Source organism: Onychostoma macrolepis, chromosome 24 (assembly GCF_012432095.1).
Source record: "Onychostoma macrolepis isolate SWU-2019 chromosome 24, ASM1243209v1, whole genome shotgun sequence".
Classification (NCBI taxonomy): Eukaryota; Metazoa; Chordata; class Actinopteri; order Cypriniformes; family Cyprinidae; genus Onychostoma; species Onychostoma macrolepis.
This window is the reverse complement of record NC_081178.1, coordinates 1,839,508-1,859,869: the sequence shown is the minus strand read 5'-3', so window position 1 is coordinate 1,859,869 and position 20,362 is coordinate 1,839,508. Positions and strand designations below refer to the sequence as shown.

Here is a 20,362-nt window from a genome sequence, read left to right as displayed (position 1 = left end):
AAACCAGACAAAAATACTAAGTAAGAAAATAATTTTTGTTGTCTTTTACCATTGCGCCTACGAACAAACTGCTAATGTGACTTCTTTGAATTAAAATATCTGCTAAACTGAAAAAAGAGAATGGCTTTTACATCAGTTAGCAGGTGTTTGCTCAAAAAAGAATGCATCTCATTGTATCAACTGATTTGCACCTTGCTCAAGGACAAACGTAAGTGTCATTCTACACTGTCCATCATAGATGCTTTTTATCCGCTCGACCTCGAGCAGCTGAATCTGTAAGGGCAAGGTCAGTTTCCAGCTGGTGTGATCGCTTCACTCAGGCCTCATCGCTGACACGCCATTGTTCCTTTGCCTTCACACTTGACGACAAAGATAACCTGTGAAATTCTTGCTGGGTGCTTCTAAATGATTGAGAAGAACAGCTTGCGTGATCTCTGCTACCGGCATCCATTTATGTACTTCAACAGCAGCTCGATGTCGCTGCCTAATTAAATTAATGTATGCACATCATCTCCTCAATGTGAACTTACTATTCATCATATCCTTTGACAGGAACCTTGTCTAATTTGGCAGACAATTCTGAGCTTTTTTGATATCAGAGTTACATCAGAGAACATAGGTCACTCAAAGCCTTTTAGGCGTTCAGTTGTATTATGTTGTCCACTATGATAGACTCTGCATAAAGTGCATTTCAGTTAAATTTCACTATACAGTGTCCAACACTGAACACTTTAATTGCTGGATAGTTCAACCAAAAATAAAAACTCTGTTATCACTTACCCTCATGTCGTTTCAACCTGTATGCATCTCGTCCTTCTGTGTAAAACGAAAGAACATATTTAGAAGAACAACATTGGATCCCATTGACTTTCACTGTGTGGACAAAAACACTGAGATTTAAAAAAAAAAAATATGTTTAAAAAGAAAATCATTCAAGTTTACAATGTATGAGGGTGAGTTAATGCTTGAATAATTATCATTCTTGGATGAACAAGATACTCAATTTGAGGTACTAGTATTCTAATGCTGTTACTTTATTTTCTTTTTGGCGTTTTCTGCCTTTTATTTAGATAGGACAGTAAAGTCCGCAAGCCGGGACTCGAACTCGGGACACCCGAAGCGCAACGGCACTACACGTGAGCTCGCTGCCCACGGTGTCAACGTCACTTTCATTTTTTAACGGTGTTACTTTTTATGTAAATTTCCCCCCCCTAAAACTACTGAACTCTGTCATCGGCTCTTTAATGATATGTATGCAACAGCTACATGCACAGCACTACATCAACTTGCATTGTCTGCACTGAAACATATGGAGGTCTGTGGCAGACTGTCAGTCATCCTCTTACCACTGTCTTGTTTGTTCCACATTGTTTCCTTCCCATTGTCCTTGAGTACAAAGATAACCCTGTGAAATTCCTACTGAGCCTCTGACGAAATTGGAGCAACTGATGAGGGTCATCGAGAACACATAAAGCAGATGCCCCGTTTGCAAAGGTCTCCAAACGCATAAATAAACATGAGGTACATGTTGGCACCCTTGCAAGCCATATACATACTACTTAAGTTACATGGCCAACTGAGGCAAAACGATGCCGGTCACAAGACAAGCGTTTATTATTAACCGACATGCAGCATTGTAATAAGTTAAAGCTGAAAGACTGAAACGGAAGAAATTGTCATTGTTATCTTGGCATAATATGAAAACTTGGTAGCACTTTATTTTACAGTCCTGTTCCTCATTTACATATTATGTACTTGTATTAAATTACAATAACTTATAAATAACTAGGTACTTACCCTGAACCTACCCCACCTAAGCCTAACATTGACAACCTACATAGTTACCTTATATTTTCCAGTACTTTCTTAGGTAAGTACAATGTGCATGTACAGGTCAGTGCACGTACAACCGAAAAATGAGTTCATTAAGCAAATGAACAAAGATCAATTCAAATAAAATACGATGTTCATCTGTTATTCTCATTGTGCACCTGTTACTGGATGCATGAAGGGGTCAGCTGGCTGTTAAGACCATTTGTTAACCAAAAGGATGAAAGGTTAAAGTTTAAGATGCTGCTAGATTTCTTTCAATTCAGAAGGGTCTTCTCACAGTCTTACGAGAGGTCAAGCCATCAGTTATTATCTCCTGACTTATGGCAATATATCTCAAGCACATTCTGCTGTGGTTTATGGTTGTGGGATGGTTGGTTCCTCTGTGAACCTTTGAGGAGCTCCTCCCTATATTCAGACTCCACCTCCAGCACCGTTCCTCACCTTCAACACTGAAGTTTAATCGCATGCACTGTTCTGTTTAGGCATTCAGCATTCAGCCTGGCCAGCAGCGGCTCTTCATAAAGGATCCATTGTTTATTGCTCGTTTAATTAAAACGTTTTTAATTTGGAATTGTTAAATATATTGTTTAATTTGTTTTGCAGGTCTCAAGTCTTGTGCACTCGAAAGAAAAGCGGACATTGATGCAGGTGAGAGATGAAATAAAGAAATTCTGTTGTATTATCATTATCAAGGTTTTAAGTTCATTTATCATGAATATTTACTGTAGATGTTTTGAGTCTTATCTAACCATGGTTTTTTCCTGCTCTTTCAGTGTGGAGGACATTTAAAGGACACAGGTCTGTCAGAGAAGCACCCTTCGTGTTGTAGAGAGTGCAAACGGGAAGATATTTATGCAACCATCTACCAAAAAAAATCTTGGTTTCATTCATGCTTCAATAAATAATGTGGTGGGTGATTTTCCTTCTAAAAGAAAATATAGCAAAAGTTAAACTGTATTCTGTAAGGCAATATACACTATGTCAGTTGGGTAAAATAGCATTGGTCAAATTTTGCAAGTAACTTTTCTAATGAAAATGAAATGCATGACATTTTACGGTAACACTTTACATTGGTTCATTGGTTAACAACATTAGTAAACAGGAACTAAGAATGAACAATATTTCTACAGCATATATTAATCTTAGTTAATGTTAATTTCAGCATTTACTAATGCATTATTAAAATCACAAGTTGTGTTTGTTAACATTAGTTAATGCACTGAACTAACATGAATAAACAATGATCAACTGTATTTTCATTAACTAACATTAACAAAGATGAATAAATAGTGTAATAAATGCATTGTTCATTGTTTGTTCATGTTAGTTAATGCATTAATGTTAACAAATGGCACCTTATTGTAAAGTGTTACCCATTTTACTTATAAAAGTTTGCAAGTTTTAACACCTTGTGTAAATTCATCAGATGCATTGAATTGGTAAAGTAGTGCAAATTTCATGCACTGCAGACATTCAGTTTCTTAATTGGTACATTCTTTCATTTGAATTTCGGGAAAAAGAATATCAAAAAAGTGTATATAAAATTATATTTATATAATGTTACTTAGATTTTAGCAATGAGCAATTACTGAGATTTACTGTGATTCTGTGGATCTCTCTGCACATTTAAACTGATTTAAACACTGAAGCTCCCCAAGTTACTGTACTGTTGGTTGCTAGCATTTCTACACTACTGCAGTGTTTAACATGCTAGGAGGTGGAGCATGTGAATTGATCTGTCTGTATTCTCATTGATAATCACTTAAATAGAGTTGACCAACAATAATCTCTGGTAATCATGTTGCATCAGATTGCATATTCCCATTGAAAATGCATCTGGTCAGTGGGTAAATTTGTAAATATAAACTAATATAAATCAAAATTAATGTGAATAATTTAGCAAATGAATGACTAATCAATAAATGTAAATATATACACATGTATGTGGTTTACTCTTGGAAGCCTGTACATTCCTGTATGTTCACATGAATAGGAAAGTGCTTTTAAATCATTGTTTTCAAAAATGACAGACAACAAGAAAAGTTTCATTTGCACACTTTATTCTGAAAAACTACAGGTAATGAAGTCAAGCAGCACAGAGTCAAACCAAACAAGCCTTTCAGAAAGAAGCAAGTGAGAGTTCACTCTTCATCGTGCCCTTTCTGTGAGAGGAAAAGAGAAGAGAAAGAAAAATGTTTGGAAGGTATATTTGTCATTTGTTTTAGTTTTTGCAATAAATCAAATCTTAGACTCACTTTGAATCTACACTCAAGGAGACATAAAAGACCAAAATGTTTTAGGTCTAAAAGGTAAACACAAAAAGAAACTTTTACAGAACAGTCTGTTTTATTGAATGGTGAAAGAGTTACCCATTGTCCATTGCTCCACTGAGCATTCTTACACTCTAAGATAAGTAAGTACACCAAATACTGTGTAAAACTAAGATAACTTACCTTAGAGCCAGTGTCTCTGCTCTTGGCTCTCAGCTTGTTGACCTGAGATTCAGCAATATCAGCCCTCTCCTCTGCCTCATCCAGCTCATGCTGCAGCTTACGGAACTTGCCCAGATTAGAATTGGCCTGTTCCTCCTGATTAAAACAAAAGGTTGCTGGCAAAAACAATATATAGAACAGTATATGTTCTGTAAAGGGATGACCCAGAAATGAACTTACCGCCTCCTCAGCAGCTCTCTTGTAGGACTTGACCTTCAGCTGGAGTTTGTCCACGAGGTCTTGAAGGCGAGCCAGATTCTTGCGGTCTTCCTCAGTCTGTTAATAAACTTTTGATTATTTTTGGTCTGGGTGGTTTGAGGATAGGGATATCGTATTGAATAGAGAAAGTGACCTGGTAGGTGAGCTCCTTGATGCGTCTCTCATATTTACGGACTCCTTTCACAGACTCGCTCGCCTTTCTCTGTTCCAGCTCCACCTCGTTTTCCAGCTCTCTCACCTAACCAAACCGAAAATGATTACAAATGTATCAATTCTTTAGCTATTGATCACTGAATCCAAATACTCATAAATAATAGTTATCTTCATGAAAGTGAATAGAAAACATTATTAAGAACTAAGTTTGATAAACTAACCCTGGCTTCCAGTTTCTGGACCTGCTTCTTGCCTCCCTTCATGGCGATCTGCTCAGCTTCATCCAGACGGTGCTGCAGGTCTTTGATGGTCTGCTCCATGTTCTTCTTCATGCGCTCCAGATGAGCACTGGTGTCCTGCTCCTTCTTCAGCTCTTCTGCCATCATGGCAGCATCAGTGATGGCCTTCTTGGCTTTTTCCTCAGCATTCCTGCACTCCTGCACTGCCTCCTCAACCTCAGTCTGGAGCTGAGTATTATCTCCCTCCAGCTTCTTCTTCTGATTCAGCAGACTGGTGTTCTGAACATAGACAATATTGACATTCATATAGTCTTTAGATGATATTATGTACTAAGAGAGGGTTTGAAGTTTTTGTCAGTGTGAATATGTGGTCAGATGTGTCCTACCTGAGAATGCAGGAGCTGAACTCTCTCACTGACGTCCAGCAGTTCCTGCTCAGCCAGTTTCCTTCCTCTCTCAGTCTGTTCCACCAGGGATCTCAGCTCGTCCAGTTCAGCCTGCAGCAGATTGTTGCGTCTATCCACGATGGCGATGTTCTCTTTGAGATCATCATTACTACGCAGAGCATCATCTAGCTGCAGTTGGAGATCCTGTAAAACAAGTTTTACAAAATGAAAATACTGTAGAAGTTTGTCAAATTTTTTACTTTTTTAAACACAAACATTTTGGTTTAAAACAATCTAGCATACTTTGATATGTCCATGAAGACCCTTGAGTTGCTTCTGGGCTTCTGATGCCTGTCTGTTAGCCTGGCTGAGCTGAATCTCCATCTCATTGAGGTCTCCCTCCATCTTCTTCTTCAGTCTGAGAGCTTCATTCCTGCTGCGAGTCTCTGATTCAAGTGAGCTCTGAAGGGTATCAATCATCCTCTGCTGGTTCCTCTTGGCTTGCTCCATCTCTTCATCTTTCTCAGCCAGCTTACGTTCAATTTCTGCTTTGATCTGACTGAACTCCAGCTGAGCTCTAAGAATCTTTCCTTCTTCATGCTCCAGGGAACCCTGACAGATCAAAGAACTTAGCCATTAAAAAGTACTAATAAGTTTGATTTGTTAGCACATTGATTTTTTTCAGGAAGTACTAGTGTATAACTGATAAATACATCTGCTACATCTATGCATAACATATTTTACCTCCGCTTCCTCCAGAGCTGCTTGAATTTCAGATTTTTCCTGCTCCAGCTGCTTACGAATTTTCTCTAGTTCATGAATGTTCTTTCCACTCTCACCAATTTGTTCAGTGAGATCAGCAATCTCCTCTGTTTAATCAGAAAAAATTTATACTGGTTTTTACATAAAGTCAAGATAAATATTTTATTTTTAGTGATATTTATGTGAATGCTCAGGTGACTAATAATCTAAGGGCACCTTGGAGGTTCTTGTTTTCTCTCTTCATGGTCTCCAGATGATCCAGAGACTCCTCATAAGAGTTCTTCAGTTTGAACAGTTCAGTGCTCAGAGATCTGGCCTCCTTCTGGGAGCTTTCCAGCTCACTCTGAGACTCCTCGTATTTCTGCTTCCATTCAGCTAGGACCTGTTTGATCGTTTCAGAGATATGAGAAGTATTGGGCATGTTACTTTAAAAAAGTAATTAGTTATAGTTACTAGTTACTTCTCACAAACAGTAACTGAGTTACATCATTATAAAAGTAACTAATTACCAGGGAAAGTAACTATTGCGTTACTTTTTTAAAAAAAAAATTAAAATGTCAAATAACTTGGATGCCCCCAATATTAAATATGTTAAATTAATGAAATGGACACTAAATAGTATAAATTATTATTATAAAACTATTGTACATTCATCTGCACTATTTATCTACTGACACTTAGCATCAGTCAGTCAAGCATTATAATATGATATTATGATAATTTAATATTATATGATGATAGAACTTTAGTAATTAGAATAACCAAGTATGAATGCATATTTGTCATGTTGACTGAACTGGTGGTGGTGCTTAAGATATTGTTTGTCATTTAGTGTTTCTATAAAACAAAAAAAGGGGGGGAAATTGATAAGATAAAACTACTACGAATTCTACTACTAATAACAACATAAAACGCACTAAGGATTAATGAGCTGCTGGCTTCATGAATATTAATCACGTTGTCTGCGTTCGCTGGAATTGATTTGCTGAAATAAAAACAGGGAGGATAATAGGTGAGCGCCAGAGAAATGAGATTGTCGTTTGTGCATTAGTTCCGCCCACTACCAGAGAAACCAGCAGTTCTTAAAAGCTGAAGAATTCCAAAGGAACGCCGTTATTTTGACAGGAAAATACAACAAAGAATATTGTTTACATGTAGCGCGTCAATTCTGCATGTTATGAAAGACTCTCTTGCTCTGCATCTTTCTTTGCGTGCGTGTATGTGAGACAAAGCGATGGCGAGCCGTAACGGGGGAAACAGTAATTCGTTTGATTACTCGTTACTGAAAAAAATAACGCCGTTTATTTATAACGCCGTTATTCCCATCACTGGATATGAGTAACTGCTGTTGGAGCCCAGCATAAAACAATGAAATTTTATTTCTTTAACCATATGTTTTATTCACCTTGTCAAAGTTTCTTTGCTTCTTGTCCAGAGCAGCAGCAGCAGCATTGGATCTCTCCACATCCACCATGAGGTCTTCAATCTCATTCTGCAGTCTGTGCTTAGTCTTCTCCAGTGAGGAGCATTTAGCATTAACAGCTTCCACAGCTTCTTCTGCATCTTGCAAACGCTGAGCCAGCTTCTTCCTTTATGAATAAACAGAATCAGTCAGATGTTTGCATGGCATGCTACATGGAAAACCCAAATATTTCCTGTTCATACTTGGCGTCTTCCAGCTCCTCAGTCCTCTGGATGGCATCAGTTTCATATTTGGTTCTCCACTGAGCCACCTCAGAGTTTGCCTTGGACAGACTACGCTGCAGCTCAGCCTTGGCTTCCTGCTCCTCCTCATACTGTTCCCTCAGCAGATCAGAGTCGTGACGAGCAGACTGAACTGCATGAGCCAGGGCATTCTTAGCCTATAAGATATTTAAAATGAATGTTTTCTGTTATAGCTGTAGCATAAGGCTCTAGTCTCTTTGAGGGATGTGGGTTTGATTCCGCTGGTCCTAGAAGAGCTTATTGGGTGGCAAGGTAGTGCAGTAATTAAGGTGAATGACTGCTACACTTTGCTACGCTAACCTTGTGGGTAGTAGCAGTTGCAATACCTTGACTTCCTCCTCTAGTTGTCTTTTGAGGTCCTCAATCTGCTGGGTGTATGACTGCTTGCCTCTTGTTAGCTGAGACACCAAGGAATCCTTTTCTTCCAGCTGTCTAGAAAGCTCCCCTAGATAGAAGTATAACCATAACATTACAGAAAGTAGTATTTTGATCTTGGGAATATGTTGGAAAAAAAAAAGTAATACCATTTTCGGTTTGCAACCGAGCTTTTTGCATGGTAAAGTCATTGATGCTGCGTTGTCCTTCTTCATATTTTGTTCTGTATTCTGACATCTGGTCCTCAAGGGTCCTGCACATTTTCTCCAGGTTTGCCTGGATAGATTGAATGTAATGAATCAAACTGAAGTGACAAAGTAGATGAATAAAAAGTTACTGCAAAAAGTTAAGGAACACCTGAAGTTAACATAGGAATAGAATTTATCACCTTTGCCTTCACAAGCTGCTCCATGTTGGAGACCACATCATCCAGTTCCAGTCTGAGTTCACTCTTCTCTTTCTCCAGCTTCTGCTTCACTCTCTGAAGGTTGTCGATCTGCTCTCCCAGATCAGCTACACTGTCAGCATGTTTCTTCCTCAGTGTAGCAGCGGTGGCCTCGTGTTGCAGAGTGGACTCTTCAAGGTCTCTGCGCAGCTTCTGTAACTCAGCTTCACGTTTCTTGTTCATCTCAATCTGGGCACTAGTGGCTCCACCAGCCTCCTCCAACCTCTCACTGATCTCCTCCAGTTCTCTGGACAGATCAGCTCTCTGTTTCTCAACTTTAGCATGAGCAGCTCTCTCAGCCTCCAGCTCTTCCTCAAGCTCTTCAATACGGGCCTGATGTGAGGAAAACCAAAGTTAAAGTTAATATTCCTTACTGTCCAACTATCCATCTTTTTAAGAATTCATCAAGTTTACCTGTAACTCTTTCAGTTTCTTCTGGAGTTGGGCTGCCATTGCCTGCTCATCTTCAATCCTGCTACTGAGCTGGCTGATCTCAAAATCTTTCCTGTGTTGCAGAATATATTTGATTATCACTGTTAAAAAGGATTCAGGATGTGAGCTGTATTCTTAAATTATTATTTCACCCGTTACAGAAAACACACTTTTTAATCCTCTCTTCCAGTTGCTGTTTGTCATTTTCCAGGTCCATCAGACTCTCTTGGGTCAACTTTAAGTCTCCCTCGAGCTTCCTCTTTGCTCTCTCCAGATCCATACGAAGCTTCTTTTCCTGTTCCAGGGAACCCTCAAGCTGGAATGACAATATTTTGTTCAGCATTTTGTTTCATGGTAACTGTCATACCTTTTTCATATACAATGGAATTGTCAACAAACCACTTACATCATCCACTTGTTGCTCCAGCTTGGCTTTGGCTTTAGTGAGAGTGTTAACTTTGTCTTCCTCACTCTGGAGGTCATCTAGTGTTTGCTGATGGGCCTCCTGCAGAGCTTTCTTCTCCTTTGTCAGCTTAGCAATGATCTCATCCAAAGCTGCCATCTCTTCTGTCAGGTTTTTAACCTGTAGAAACGTGTCATTGTGTGTCATCGGTGGGCTCCTACCGAACAATCTCTTGCATCTCTTATGGCGCTTTTCCACCGCATGGTACGGCACGGTACAGTTCAGTATGGCTCACTTTTGGGGGGTTTTCCACTGGGTACAGTACCTGGTACTTTTTTCAGTACCACCTCAGCTGAGCTTCCAAGCTGTACCGTTACCAAAATGTGACGTGTAAACCCTGCTGATCACTGATTGGCCGGAGAGAATCGTTAATACCTGCACCATTGAACTTGTGACATGAGACACAACAGACCTGCTAGATTTAAATAAGCACAGCCAGCAAACGATCAAACGCAACATTTTTTTTTTTTTTTTTGAACGAACGCAACTGTTTTGAACGAGCGTACCTTTTTTTAACAACTAATAAATGGCTGTTTCGTGGTCTGTTGAGGAAGTACAGATGTTCCTCTCGTTGATAGCCGAGGAGCGGATCCGCGAGAGCTTGATGGGGCAAGGTGTATAATCCCGCCCACTCTAAAGTGGTACTAAACTGCAGTGGAAACGCAAACCGAGCCAAGTCGTACCATGCAATGGAAAAGCACCATAACATGTTTAGTGTTGAAAACTGACCTTGTTCTCAGTGGCGTGTTTCTCTTTCTCCACTTTGGCCAGAGTGAGTTCAAGATCATCAATGTCCTTCTTGAGCTCAGAACATTCATCCTCCAGCTTTCGTTTCTTTGCAGTCAGCTCAGCGTTCATTTCTTCTTCATCCTCCAGTCTCTCAGTCAGCTCTTTGGCTTTGGCTTCAAGCTGGATCTTGTTCTTGATCAGGCCCTCACATCTCTCCTCAGCATCGCAAAGATTATCTTGCTCCTGATTACAGATACAGAAAATTATTTGTATTCATATTAATGTCTTTGCAACTATATATTTTAATTATGCATTTTATTCATTGAATCATGAAATCATAAACTCACAGCTTGGACTTGGAGTTGCAGGTCATTCTTCTCTTGGAGAAGAGTAACCATCTTTTCTTCAAGCTCTTTTCTACGGGCTTCAGATTTGGCGTAAGCCTCCTTCAACTTCAAGAATTCTTCCTTCATGTTGGCCATTTCTTTCTCTGCTTCAGCAGATCTCAGAAGCGGTTTGATCTTGAAGTAGAGCTTCATCCAGGGCCAATTCTTGACACCCATGAAGGCACGTACGTTCCACTGGATAACAAGCAAGGCATCTCTGCAATGTGACACAAACATTTTCATATATTTCACATTAAGTGTACAAGTGGCTTTCTTCTGTAAATGAATAGCCTAAAGCTGTACCTGCGGTCAACAATCTTCTGGAACTCAATTCTTGAGAGAAGGCCACGTGATCTAGCTTGAAGATTGGTGATGATGAGAGCAAGACGATCGTCTCTCATCTCTTCAAGGGTACCCAGCAGACCAGCCTTGAAGAACACCTTAAAACATAAAGATGTTATTTCAGTGACCTACGATCACTATTATAGAATAGGCAATGCAGAAAGTGCCCTAGAGCCATGGTACACTTTTCAGGGATGTCAGTATTTTAGTAGCTTACTTGTACAGTAGTTGTCTCGGCACGTTAAACCAGGATGGGAGCAGAGGCGGACTTACCTGTTAGGTAAAGGTAGGCAACCGCCTTGGGCCCCCAAAATCCAAGGGCCCCCTAAAATGCTTTTCATATAGGAGATGTGCATGAAGCGCGGAAACGCGAACGGATGCTGTGGTGTTCGTTACCACAACTGTCTGCGTGTCCGCATTGAACATGCTTCTTGTGTATCCTTGTAGCAAATTAAAATATCAGGCTATAATTAGCTATAATTAAATATTAAGCAACAGTGCGTATTATATGTTTATTGTTTTAAATGGCGCTTAAGTCTGGAATACACTACACAATTTTTGCCCCAATTTTCCTCTGATTTACAGTCTGGAGAAGTTGACGTTAGTTTCCGAAAGTCAGAGCCATTCTGCATGTTGCATCTCCAAGCAACAAGGCGCATGTTTCTGCTCGAGTTTGTTGTGATCGGAACAGCTTGAAAGTCGTGAATGATCCCCAGTCGTGTAGTGTATGATGACCAGTTTTCCTTTGTCAGTATTTACAAAGTCGGTAAGTGTATGATAGTGTTTTAAAAAATCTGTTCAGATTTTAAAAATCATGTAGTGTATTCCATCATTTTTCTCAGTTATGACAAGAACTCAAGTAGAGGACGCATGTGGAATTACTTCCACACAGACAATCAACTCTGACACACCACTGAATTGCGCTGTACATATGTTCATCATTTTTGGTTGATATAATTCTTAGGTGTGTAAATGTATAATTTTCTTGTCATTATTTTTATTTTTTCAGATTAATTTAAATTTGTGGTTAAATAACTAAAATTAAATGTATTTTAAAGTTTAGAATTAGACAACCTTTGAAGAGTGTAGGCAACAATGCAGTGAAAATTACCCCCAAAGCACCACCTAGTGTCCAACCCGCTCTAAAATACTGTTGTAATCTGTAAACATTAATATTGTAACCGCACTAGGTGGGGTAAAAATGTACATTAAAAATCTTGAAATACTGGATACAACTATTGGGTACCGTTGTGCAGTAGCAAGCATCACAACAGAGAAAGGAACCTCAAGGTTGATTCAGGTAAATGTGTGCAAATATATAGGGCCCTGGGTTGGAATTTAATCAGAGCTTGTAGCAAAAATGCCACCAAAATGAACAAAAATGCCCTATAAATTCAAGACAAAGGGGCAAAAAATGCCCCTGCACTATTACGCAATGTATTATGGCTCCTGCGATGAAAATGAATAAAAAGTGTCAATTTGCGGAATTACATTTATATCTGCTCACACTGCATCAGATTGGTTTTATGCACTGCTTTGTGCAACGTTGAGCCTTATAACCAATCAAACGTGTTTCTGTTGAACTTAGGAATGCATTGGCCAATCAGAGGCGCTTAGAAGAGTCAGCGCTGGATACGCCCGAGCTCATAACAACCCTCATCATAAACAACACAGTGCAGATATGAGATATGTAAATAGCTTAAAGATTAATTTAGTAAATTCAGTGATTATAACGGGAGTTTTTGCATAATGTGTAATGAATGTGACATGCCCAAAATGCAGACACAAAACAAAAACATTTTTATATTGTTTTCTAAATCGATTAATGATCATTATTACAATATAAAGAACAATAATGAGAACCCTATGAGCTCTTTTTTTTTTATTATTATTATTATTACATGTATAATTTAAATAGGCTACAATTTGAAACAGCTATTGTTATTGACAACAGTTTAAAATATTGATTAAAGTAATTGGATAAATTTGAGTATTTGACATTAAAGACAACATAGTATGGGATTATAATAAAAAGATGATTATTAAAATTGCCCTCGTGAATGGAAAAAAAAAGCCCCTGGAAATCAATTCCAGGGAGTAAATATTACCCCTTAATGGAAAAGTTCATTTCTGACCCTGAAAAGGCACCATTCCTATATTTCGCCTAAATCCGCCAAATCACTAAATCCGCCCCTGGATAGGAGAACATATTTCAAAACTGAAAAAAACTACACAAAGAACTATACAAAATCTAGAAAGCAATTACTACTAATCATAAATACCTTAGTATGTCCAAACTTGTACTGGTTATGGTCAATATCCAAGGATCCCAATAACTTTTCAGCTCCTTTCCTGCTGTCTATGAATTGACCCTCTGGGATGGCAGCAGGGTTCAGGATACGATATCTGTTATTGCATATAAATAAATAAAAATACAGTAAATTAAAAAAAAAACTGTATTGGAATCACTGAATGTTAAATATTTGAAAATGACAGTTCTTGTTACTTAATTTATGCCTCTTTTTGATCTAAGTGACCTAAATGTTTTGTGTTCATAAGCACCTCTGTTTGAAATCTCCATACAGGATCCTGTTGGGGAAGCCCTTTCTGCAGATTCTGATGCCCTCCAGCACACCGTTACAGCGCAGCTGGTGCATGACCAGAGGATTCTCCATCGCCCCGGGAGTCTTAGTCTCATTGGGGATGATGCAGCGCACAAAGTGAGGGTGAGTTGACCTCAAGTTGGTCATCAGCTTGTTCAAGTTCTCCTGTTGACATATATTATCCATCACTCATCCCATATATATTTTAGGTCGTCATGCTCTTTAAAGAGATTAAGAAACCAAATCATACTATATCAAGTTAATCATTTTAGTGTGTAAAACACTCTATTTGTTACCCTGTGAAGAGCAGACACCGTCTGGAAAGAAGAGCCCTTTTTCTTCTTCTCTTTTTTGCCACCTGCTCCACCTCCTTCTGCCATGGCTGTTGCAAGAAACAAATGTTTGTTTGTTTTTCTTAAAATGAACCTTGAATGAAATCCTTATTGGCTCTTTAAAATCAACAAAACACACCTGAGTCAGCTCCAGCGTAATTTGCAAACAGGTGAGCCAACAGTTTCATGGTGGATTTCTGATAGAGGCCAACAACAGTCTCATTAAGAGGATCCTTGTTCTTCACCAGCCAGTTATTGATGTTGTAGTCCACCGTGCCAGCATAGTGAACCAGGGCAAAATGGGCCTCTGGTTTACCCTTGACAATCCTGGGCTTCTGGAAGTTGTTTGATTTTCCCAAATGGTTGTCATAAAGCTTAGCTTTGAATGTTGAATCACTGGCTTTGGGGAACATGCACTCCTCTTCAAGGATGGACATGATACCCATGGGCTATAGAGAAGACAGGGTTATATATTAAAAAAAATCTTATGCAACTTAAAGCAAAAATTGATATTAAAAAAAGCAGTGGTTCCCAACCTTTTTTTCAGGGGAACCCTTAATATTAACATTTTTTAATGACCCCCATTTATAAAAAAAAAAATAAAAAAATGGTCAGTTTGTAATAATTCAACAACAGCAGAAACATTAAAATGATGACATTAAACGATGGATTGTAAATGAACAAAAAATCTTGGTTGGATGACCACAACATGACATGTTATCTACTGATATGTAAGGTTGGGTATCGTTTTAATTTGATCAATTCCGAGTATGCTTATCGATTTCCAGTTTCGATTCCAATGTGATGATATCAAACATATTTATTCTGTGCCTCTTTTTGCATTTAGTTGCAGTTGAAAACCATGATCAAAAATCAGCATGCTACATAAAAACTGGACTCATTTAATAGCTGTTTAATAGCTGTGTGCGAAGTAGAGCTGCATAATTCTGGATAAATTGAGCTTTTTTTGTTTTGTTTTTTTATGGAGATTGTGGCTCTCTCACAATTCTGAAGAAAAAACAGACAACTAAAAATCACATGTAATTTATGAATGAATGATTCAGTATCTCTCTCTAGATTTACTTCGTTTACTAGCGTTTTTTTGAAAGAATCTCTAGAATGATTCAAAGAAAAATAAATTTTAACAGTCCCCTTTTCGCCACCTATTGGCGTAACAATGTAATCGATAAATCTTTATTTGAAGTGTCAAATTACTTTCAAAGGGAGATTTTCTCTATTCTTATCGCTATACCGTACACATCAGAGTTTATATCCGAGCTATAAACTTTTACAGAGTGTCTATTTACACTTAGTGGAAATAGCCCACCCTATTGGCAGAGGCTATTTACACTAACTCTGCCCACCAACGTGTGATTAGGATAGTCAACATTATAAAAAATGGCTATGAAACATCAGCTCTAGTGGCGCTGACGGTAAAGTGTTTGCTGTGGTCTTTTTGACGCGATCGACCCGGGTTCGAACCCGCCTTTTGCCAAACTTTTTTTTCTCCCTTTTCAAATCTCATTTCACATCGTAAAGGCATTTATTTTCAATAACAATTAAGGAAATAACCAAAAAGTTGAAAATAAAGTATTGGGTAGGTGTAGGGAGGGCTTTATTGTACCAATAAGGTGGCATCCATTTAATAATTTTAATTAAACGTATAATTTACACTCAATACGTTATTATTGCATACTGTTTTATAATGTAATACAATACTGAAGTGCAGATAATTGCCACTATTTGCAACAAGTAGTCTAAATAGCAGAAATCCTGCTATTTTAACAGTGTAAATAGAATATATGGCAGCCGCTGCCAAACTTTTATTCCCGTACTTGTGTGATTATTTGAATGTTTCTAACAGAAATAATGATACTGAGCTGTTTCATTCATATACATGACAGCTGCTCTCTTTAGGTCAGTGGCAGCACGAACGCAGATTTAAATGTTCAAATCAAACTGATGTGATCATAAGCTACACCGACGAACCAAGAGTGATCACAACATTGTGATCGCACACGTCAAGGGTTGAGGAATGAAACAGATCAATCATTATAACTTATTTTAGGAATAGAATCACATTGGTGTTTGAATTTAAATTTAAATTTTACAAGTATCCGATTCCTGACCTTAAGCATCCAAATCTGGAAGTGGAATTGATTTTCGATTCCCAACCCTACTAATACAGTATGTATTACATATTAAAATAAAGTTTTGACAAAAAAAATGTATGAGTGGCCAGCGCATTCATGCGTTTCAGAGAGAGAGAGAGAGAGAGCGACAGAGGTGCTGATAGAAATGATAGAGGCCATGTTCACACAGCAGCAGAATACGGTTGTCAGTCCTGTATTTGAGTCCTTAATACGGTTACGTTCACACACAGTTCGGTTATTTACAGGTGTGACAACCGCATTCTGTAACCGAACTCACACCTGTAAATTTTCAGGACTCGCAACCGCATTCTCAGAAAACACGCGCTGTGTGAACGGAACAGGACTGGTCAACTAGTCCACATACAGCGTGATAGAGAGCTGCTCTGCTGCACAAACGCGCGTCTACCATGTGTTACATGTTTTCGGTAACTTACAGTGACGGAGAAATGAGCTGCGTGTCATCTGGAATTTTTAGATCCCGTCAGTTTTCCTGCGTGCGATTCAAATGCTCCGCTCTCTAAAATCTAAAAGCTGCTGTTGGTTAAGTAAGGGATAATCAACGGGTTGCCGTGCATTAAAGGATTTTAAATGCACGACGTGGAGGCAAAGAACCTCCCGACTCGAAGCGGCAAACCGTTGATTATCAACGCTCATTTGCCAAGTTATAGACAAGTTAAAACTAGTATTGCTCTTTGCAACGCAATATTTGACCGAATGGGTAAAAATGATGGTTATTTTTGTCATTTACGACACGTTAGCTCTTGCATTCTGCCCACTTCAAATCAGACACAGAGATGAAATAGTGTGGTAATACAAATCGCGGGGAAGCGTTGACAACAAGTTTATGTGTGCGCAGCGTGATCTCTGACCTCTCTCTCTATCTCTGTGTGTGTGTACTGGTATATATGGTTTACGAGGACACAAATGTGTATAATGACATGGGTACAACAATGTAAAAATGGTTTATGAGGACACTTCCTGTGTCCCTGTAAAACAAAAGGCTTAAAAAACATACTAAACAGTGTTTTATGAAATTCAAAAATTGCCAGTAGTTTCCTGTAAGGGGTAGGTTTGGGTGTAGGGTTGGTGTATAGAAACAGAAAATACGGTTTGTACAGTATAAATACCATACGCCTGTGGAGAGTCCCCGTAAACCACAAATTCAAGTGTGTGTGTGTATGCGAGTAATGTGTGTGGGTTTGTGTGCATAGATTAAAGCAGCGCATTAATACGGAACGGTGATTAAACTGACTTGGAACTACCTGTGCATTAAACAGTTTTACTGCATGCATGCCAGCCAATCAGAATCCAGTATTCAGACAGACCATGGAATAATAAAGATTTGACGGATGAACTCGCGGCTTGATTGGAATCTTGAGTCAGAAAGCGACAAGACTTTCAGTTTTGTGGACGTCTAAATATTAAACAGCGACAGTAACTGTCGGGGATTTCACCTTGGTTTATTTTCAAACTGTAACAGTTTCATCCCTATTTGTAACCAAGAGTGTGCCCCCAGGTTGGGAACCACTGAAATAAAGCATAGAGATGAGTTGTTCAGAGAAAAGGCTTTAACACTCACCTTTTCAATGAGATCAATACAAGCCTGCAAGTCCATGCCAAAGTCAATGAACTCCCACTCAATACCCTCCTTCTTGTATTCCTCTTGCTCCAACACAAACATGTGGTGGTTGAAGAACTGCTGCAGCTTCTCATTAGTGAAGTTGATGCACAGCTGCTCAAAGGTGTTGAACTGCAGGTGGGATATATTGTATAATCACAATGACAAAGTAACAAAGAACTGAAGGTGTTCACATTAATCCGTTGATGTCAGCTTACATCAAAGATCTCAAATCCAGCAATGTCCAGCACACCAATGAAGTACTGGCGAGGCTGTTTGGTGTCCAGAGATTGGTTGATTCTCACAACCATCCAGAGGAACATCTTCTCATACACGGATTTGGAAAGAGCTCCAGTGGCATAGTACACCTGCCCAATAGACGTTAAAATGTTACAAAAAATATGTTTAGGTTAACAGTATGTTAATGATGAGCTGATGTGATTTACAAAGTAGTCTCCACCTGCTGGACATTCTGTCCCTTGGTGACCCACTCATTTCCTACTTTAACTCTCGGGTGGCACAGAGCCTTAATGAGATCAGCAGAGTTCAGGCCCATCAGATAAGCTGACTTATCAGCATCTGTCGTCAATAATAGAAGATAGTTAACGGAAATGAATCACTATCAACCGATAACTGTATGCATCATGTCAGCATTTTCTCCTTATACTCACCCTCAGTCCCATCAGCCTCTGCCTGTTCCTCTCGTTGCTTCTGCTTGAACTTCATGTTGCCGTAGTGCATGATGGCACCAACCAGCTTGTAGATGCTGTTCTTCTCCTCTTGGGTGAAGCCCAACACATCAAACGCTTCCTACAATAAATGAACAGTGTCTAATAATTCATTGCGTTACACTGCATGTTATATGGACTTCAGTTCTAAAGCTTGAGAGGTCAATAACAGCACATTTATGGATGTTTTGAATAACGCACATCTGTAGCCATCAGCTCGTCAGCATCATCAATAGAGGCCACTTGGGTCTCTCCTTGAGAAATGAAGGCGTAATCGTAAGGATTTGCTGTGATCAGCAGCATCTCTGAGAGAAAGAACACAAGGCACATGTTGACATCATGTTGTAATATGTCATAAGACAGGTCTTGCTGCTACTCATTTTTTTGCCCACCTAATAGTTCTGGTTTCTTCTGAGACAGGATCTGGTAGAAGATGTGGTAGTCTCTCTCAGCCTTGAGCTGGAAAGTCACACGAGACTTCTCCAGCAGATCTATCAAGAAGAACATTTACTTTAAAATCATTAATACAATGCTTTTAAATATTTTTTATATGGAACTAAGCATGAGTTTTCTTACAAGTCTCTATATCAGCAGAAGCCAGTTTGCCATTTGCAGCAAAGTGGATGCGGATAAACTTGCCCTGTAGGAAAAGAAAATCACGATGTATTCTTTTTGTAAAAGCCATTCTTCAGTTTTCACCACTATTTAATTCACTTACAAATCTGGAAGAGTTGTCATTTCTGATGGTCTTGGCATTACCAAAGGCCTCAAGAGCAGGATTACACTGGATGATTTGATCCTCCAGAGTACCCTAGAAAACACAACATTTGAAATGTGTGTATAATTAATGGAAATTAAACAAATGGCAGTCCAGTCAGTTTTATTTTAAATTGAGATCTCCTCAGTTTACCTTCTTATCACAGGTCTCCTTCTTTGTAGGACTAGCAGCAATGCTGGCAAAGTACTGAATGACTCTCTTGGTGTTCACAGTCTTTCCAGCACCGGATTCTCCACTTAAGGTTGAAAAATCACACGTTAAGAACTACACTTTTATTATAGAAACTATTTTATTACACAACTATTATAGAAAGTGATAAACAGAAGCAGACTTACGTGATAAGAATAGACTGGTTTTCTCTGTCTGAAAAGGGCAATAAAAATATAAAACAACATCAGTTACGTTTTAACCAAAAAGTGTAGCACGGTGGCCTGTTCTGATGGGGTTGTAAAAAAACAGATAATAATGGAAAAATGCTGAATGTATTTAATAAAAAAGCAACTGAACTATATAATTGTACATTGTTAAAATAGTGAAATATATAGAACCAGCCTGACAGCACCTGACAGCATGTACTGGTAGGCGTTGTCAGAGATGGAGAAGATGTGAGGAGGAGCTTCACTTCTCTTCTTTCCTCTGTAGGCAATGACGACTTCCTGGTTGTACACCGGCAGCCACTTGTAGGGGTTCACAGTGACACAGAAGAGCCCAGAGTAGGTCTGTAAGAGATTCACAGCAGGTTCAGATCTGCTCGTACGTGATAAAGTGAATGTGTGAGTGTTTTAAGACTCCACTCACGTAGATCATCCAGGCTGCGTAACGCTCTTTGAGGTTAAACAGCACAGCGGGCTCGTGCAGGAAGGTGAACATCGCCATGTCCTCAATTTTATCGAACTTTGGCGGGTTCTGAGGGTGAATATCAGCCTCCTTCACAGTGACTGTCTGTGAAAAGCAAACATTTCAACAGTTACTTCCCAAAACGATAAGTTCATCTAATGTAGTGAAGTAATAAACAAGAGTTCAACTTTAACTTACTTTGCCTCTTTCAGTTTCACAGGTGACTTTATCACCGTCCCGACTCACAATGGTTCCTTTCACATACTCCTCATCAGGATCAGGAACGAAACATTCTTTCTTCATGTCAAAGGGGCGAGTTTGGGCCTCCAGAC

The 20,362-nt window shown here is 39.0% G+C and overlaps 1 protein-coding gene across 1 annotated transcript; it reads right to left on the bottom strand.

Moving 5' to 3' along the window:
* Positions 1 to 3,883: 3,883 nt before the first annotated feature.
* Positions 3,884 to 20,333, bottom strand: LOC131532810 (myosin-7-like). The gene is made up of 37 exons (XM_058764600.1): positions 20,229 to 20,333; positions 19,992 to 20,135; positions 19,756 to 19,912; positions 19,529 to 19,556; positions 19,326 to 19,428; positions 19,134 to 19,226; positions 18,992 to 19,055; positions 18,808 to 18,906; positions 18,617 to 18,720; positions 18,359 to 18,497; positions 18,148 to 18,266; positions 17,906 to 18,055; positions 17,649 to 17,819; positions 14,056 to 14,365; positions 13,881 to 13,966; positions 13,544 to 13,749; positions 13,264 to 13,387; positions 10,943 to 11,079; positions 10,601 to 10,856; positions 10,254 to 10,496; positions 9,468 to 9,644; positions 9,232 to 9,377; positions 9,044 to 9,134; positions 8,573 to 8,962; positions 8,334 to 8,460; positions 8,136 to 8,254; positions 7,750 to 7,946; positions 7,490 to 7,673; positions 6,301 to 6,466; positions 6,067 to 6,191; positions 5,626 to 5,934; positions 5,323 to 5,526; positions 4,919 to 5,215; positions 4,678 to 4,782; positions 4,506 to 4,601; positions 4,287 to 4,421; positions 3,884 to 3,995 (listed from the first exon to the last, which is right to left on the bottom strand). The coding sequence occupies exons 1-37, from the start codon at positions 20,331 to 20,333 to the stop codon at positions 3,975 to 3,977; spliced, it is 5,727 nt and encodes a 1,908-aa protein (XP_058620583.1). The 3' UTR covers positions 3,884 to 3,974.
* Between the last annotated feature and the right edge of the window lie 29 nt (positions 20,334 to 20,362).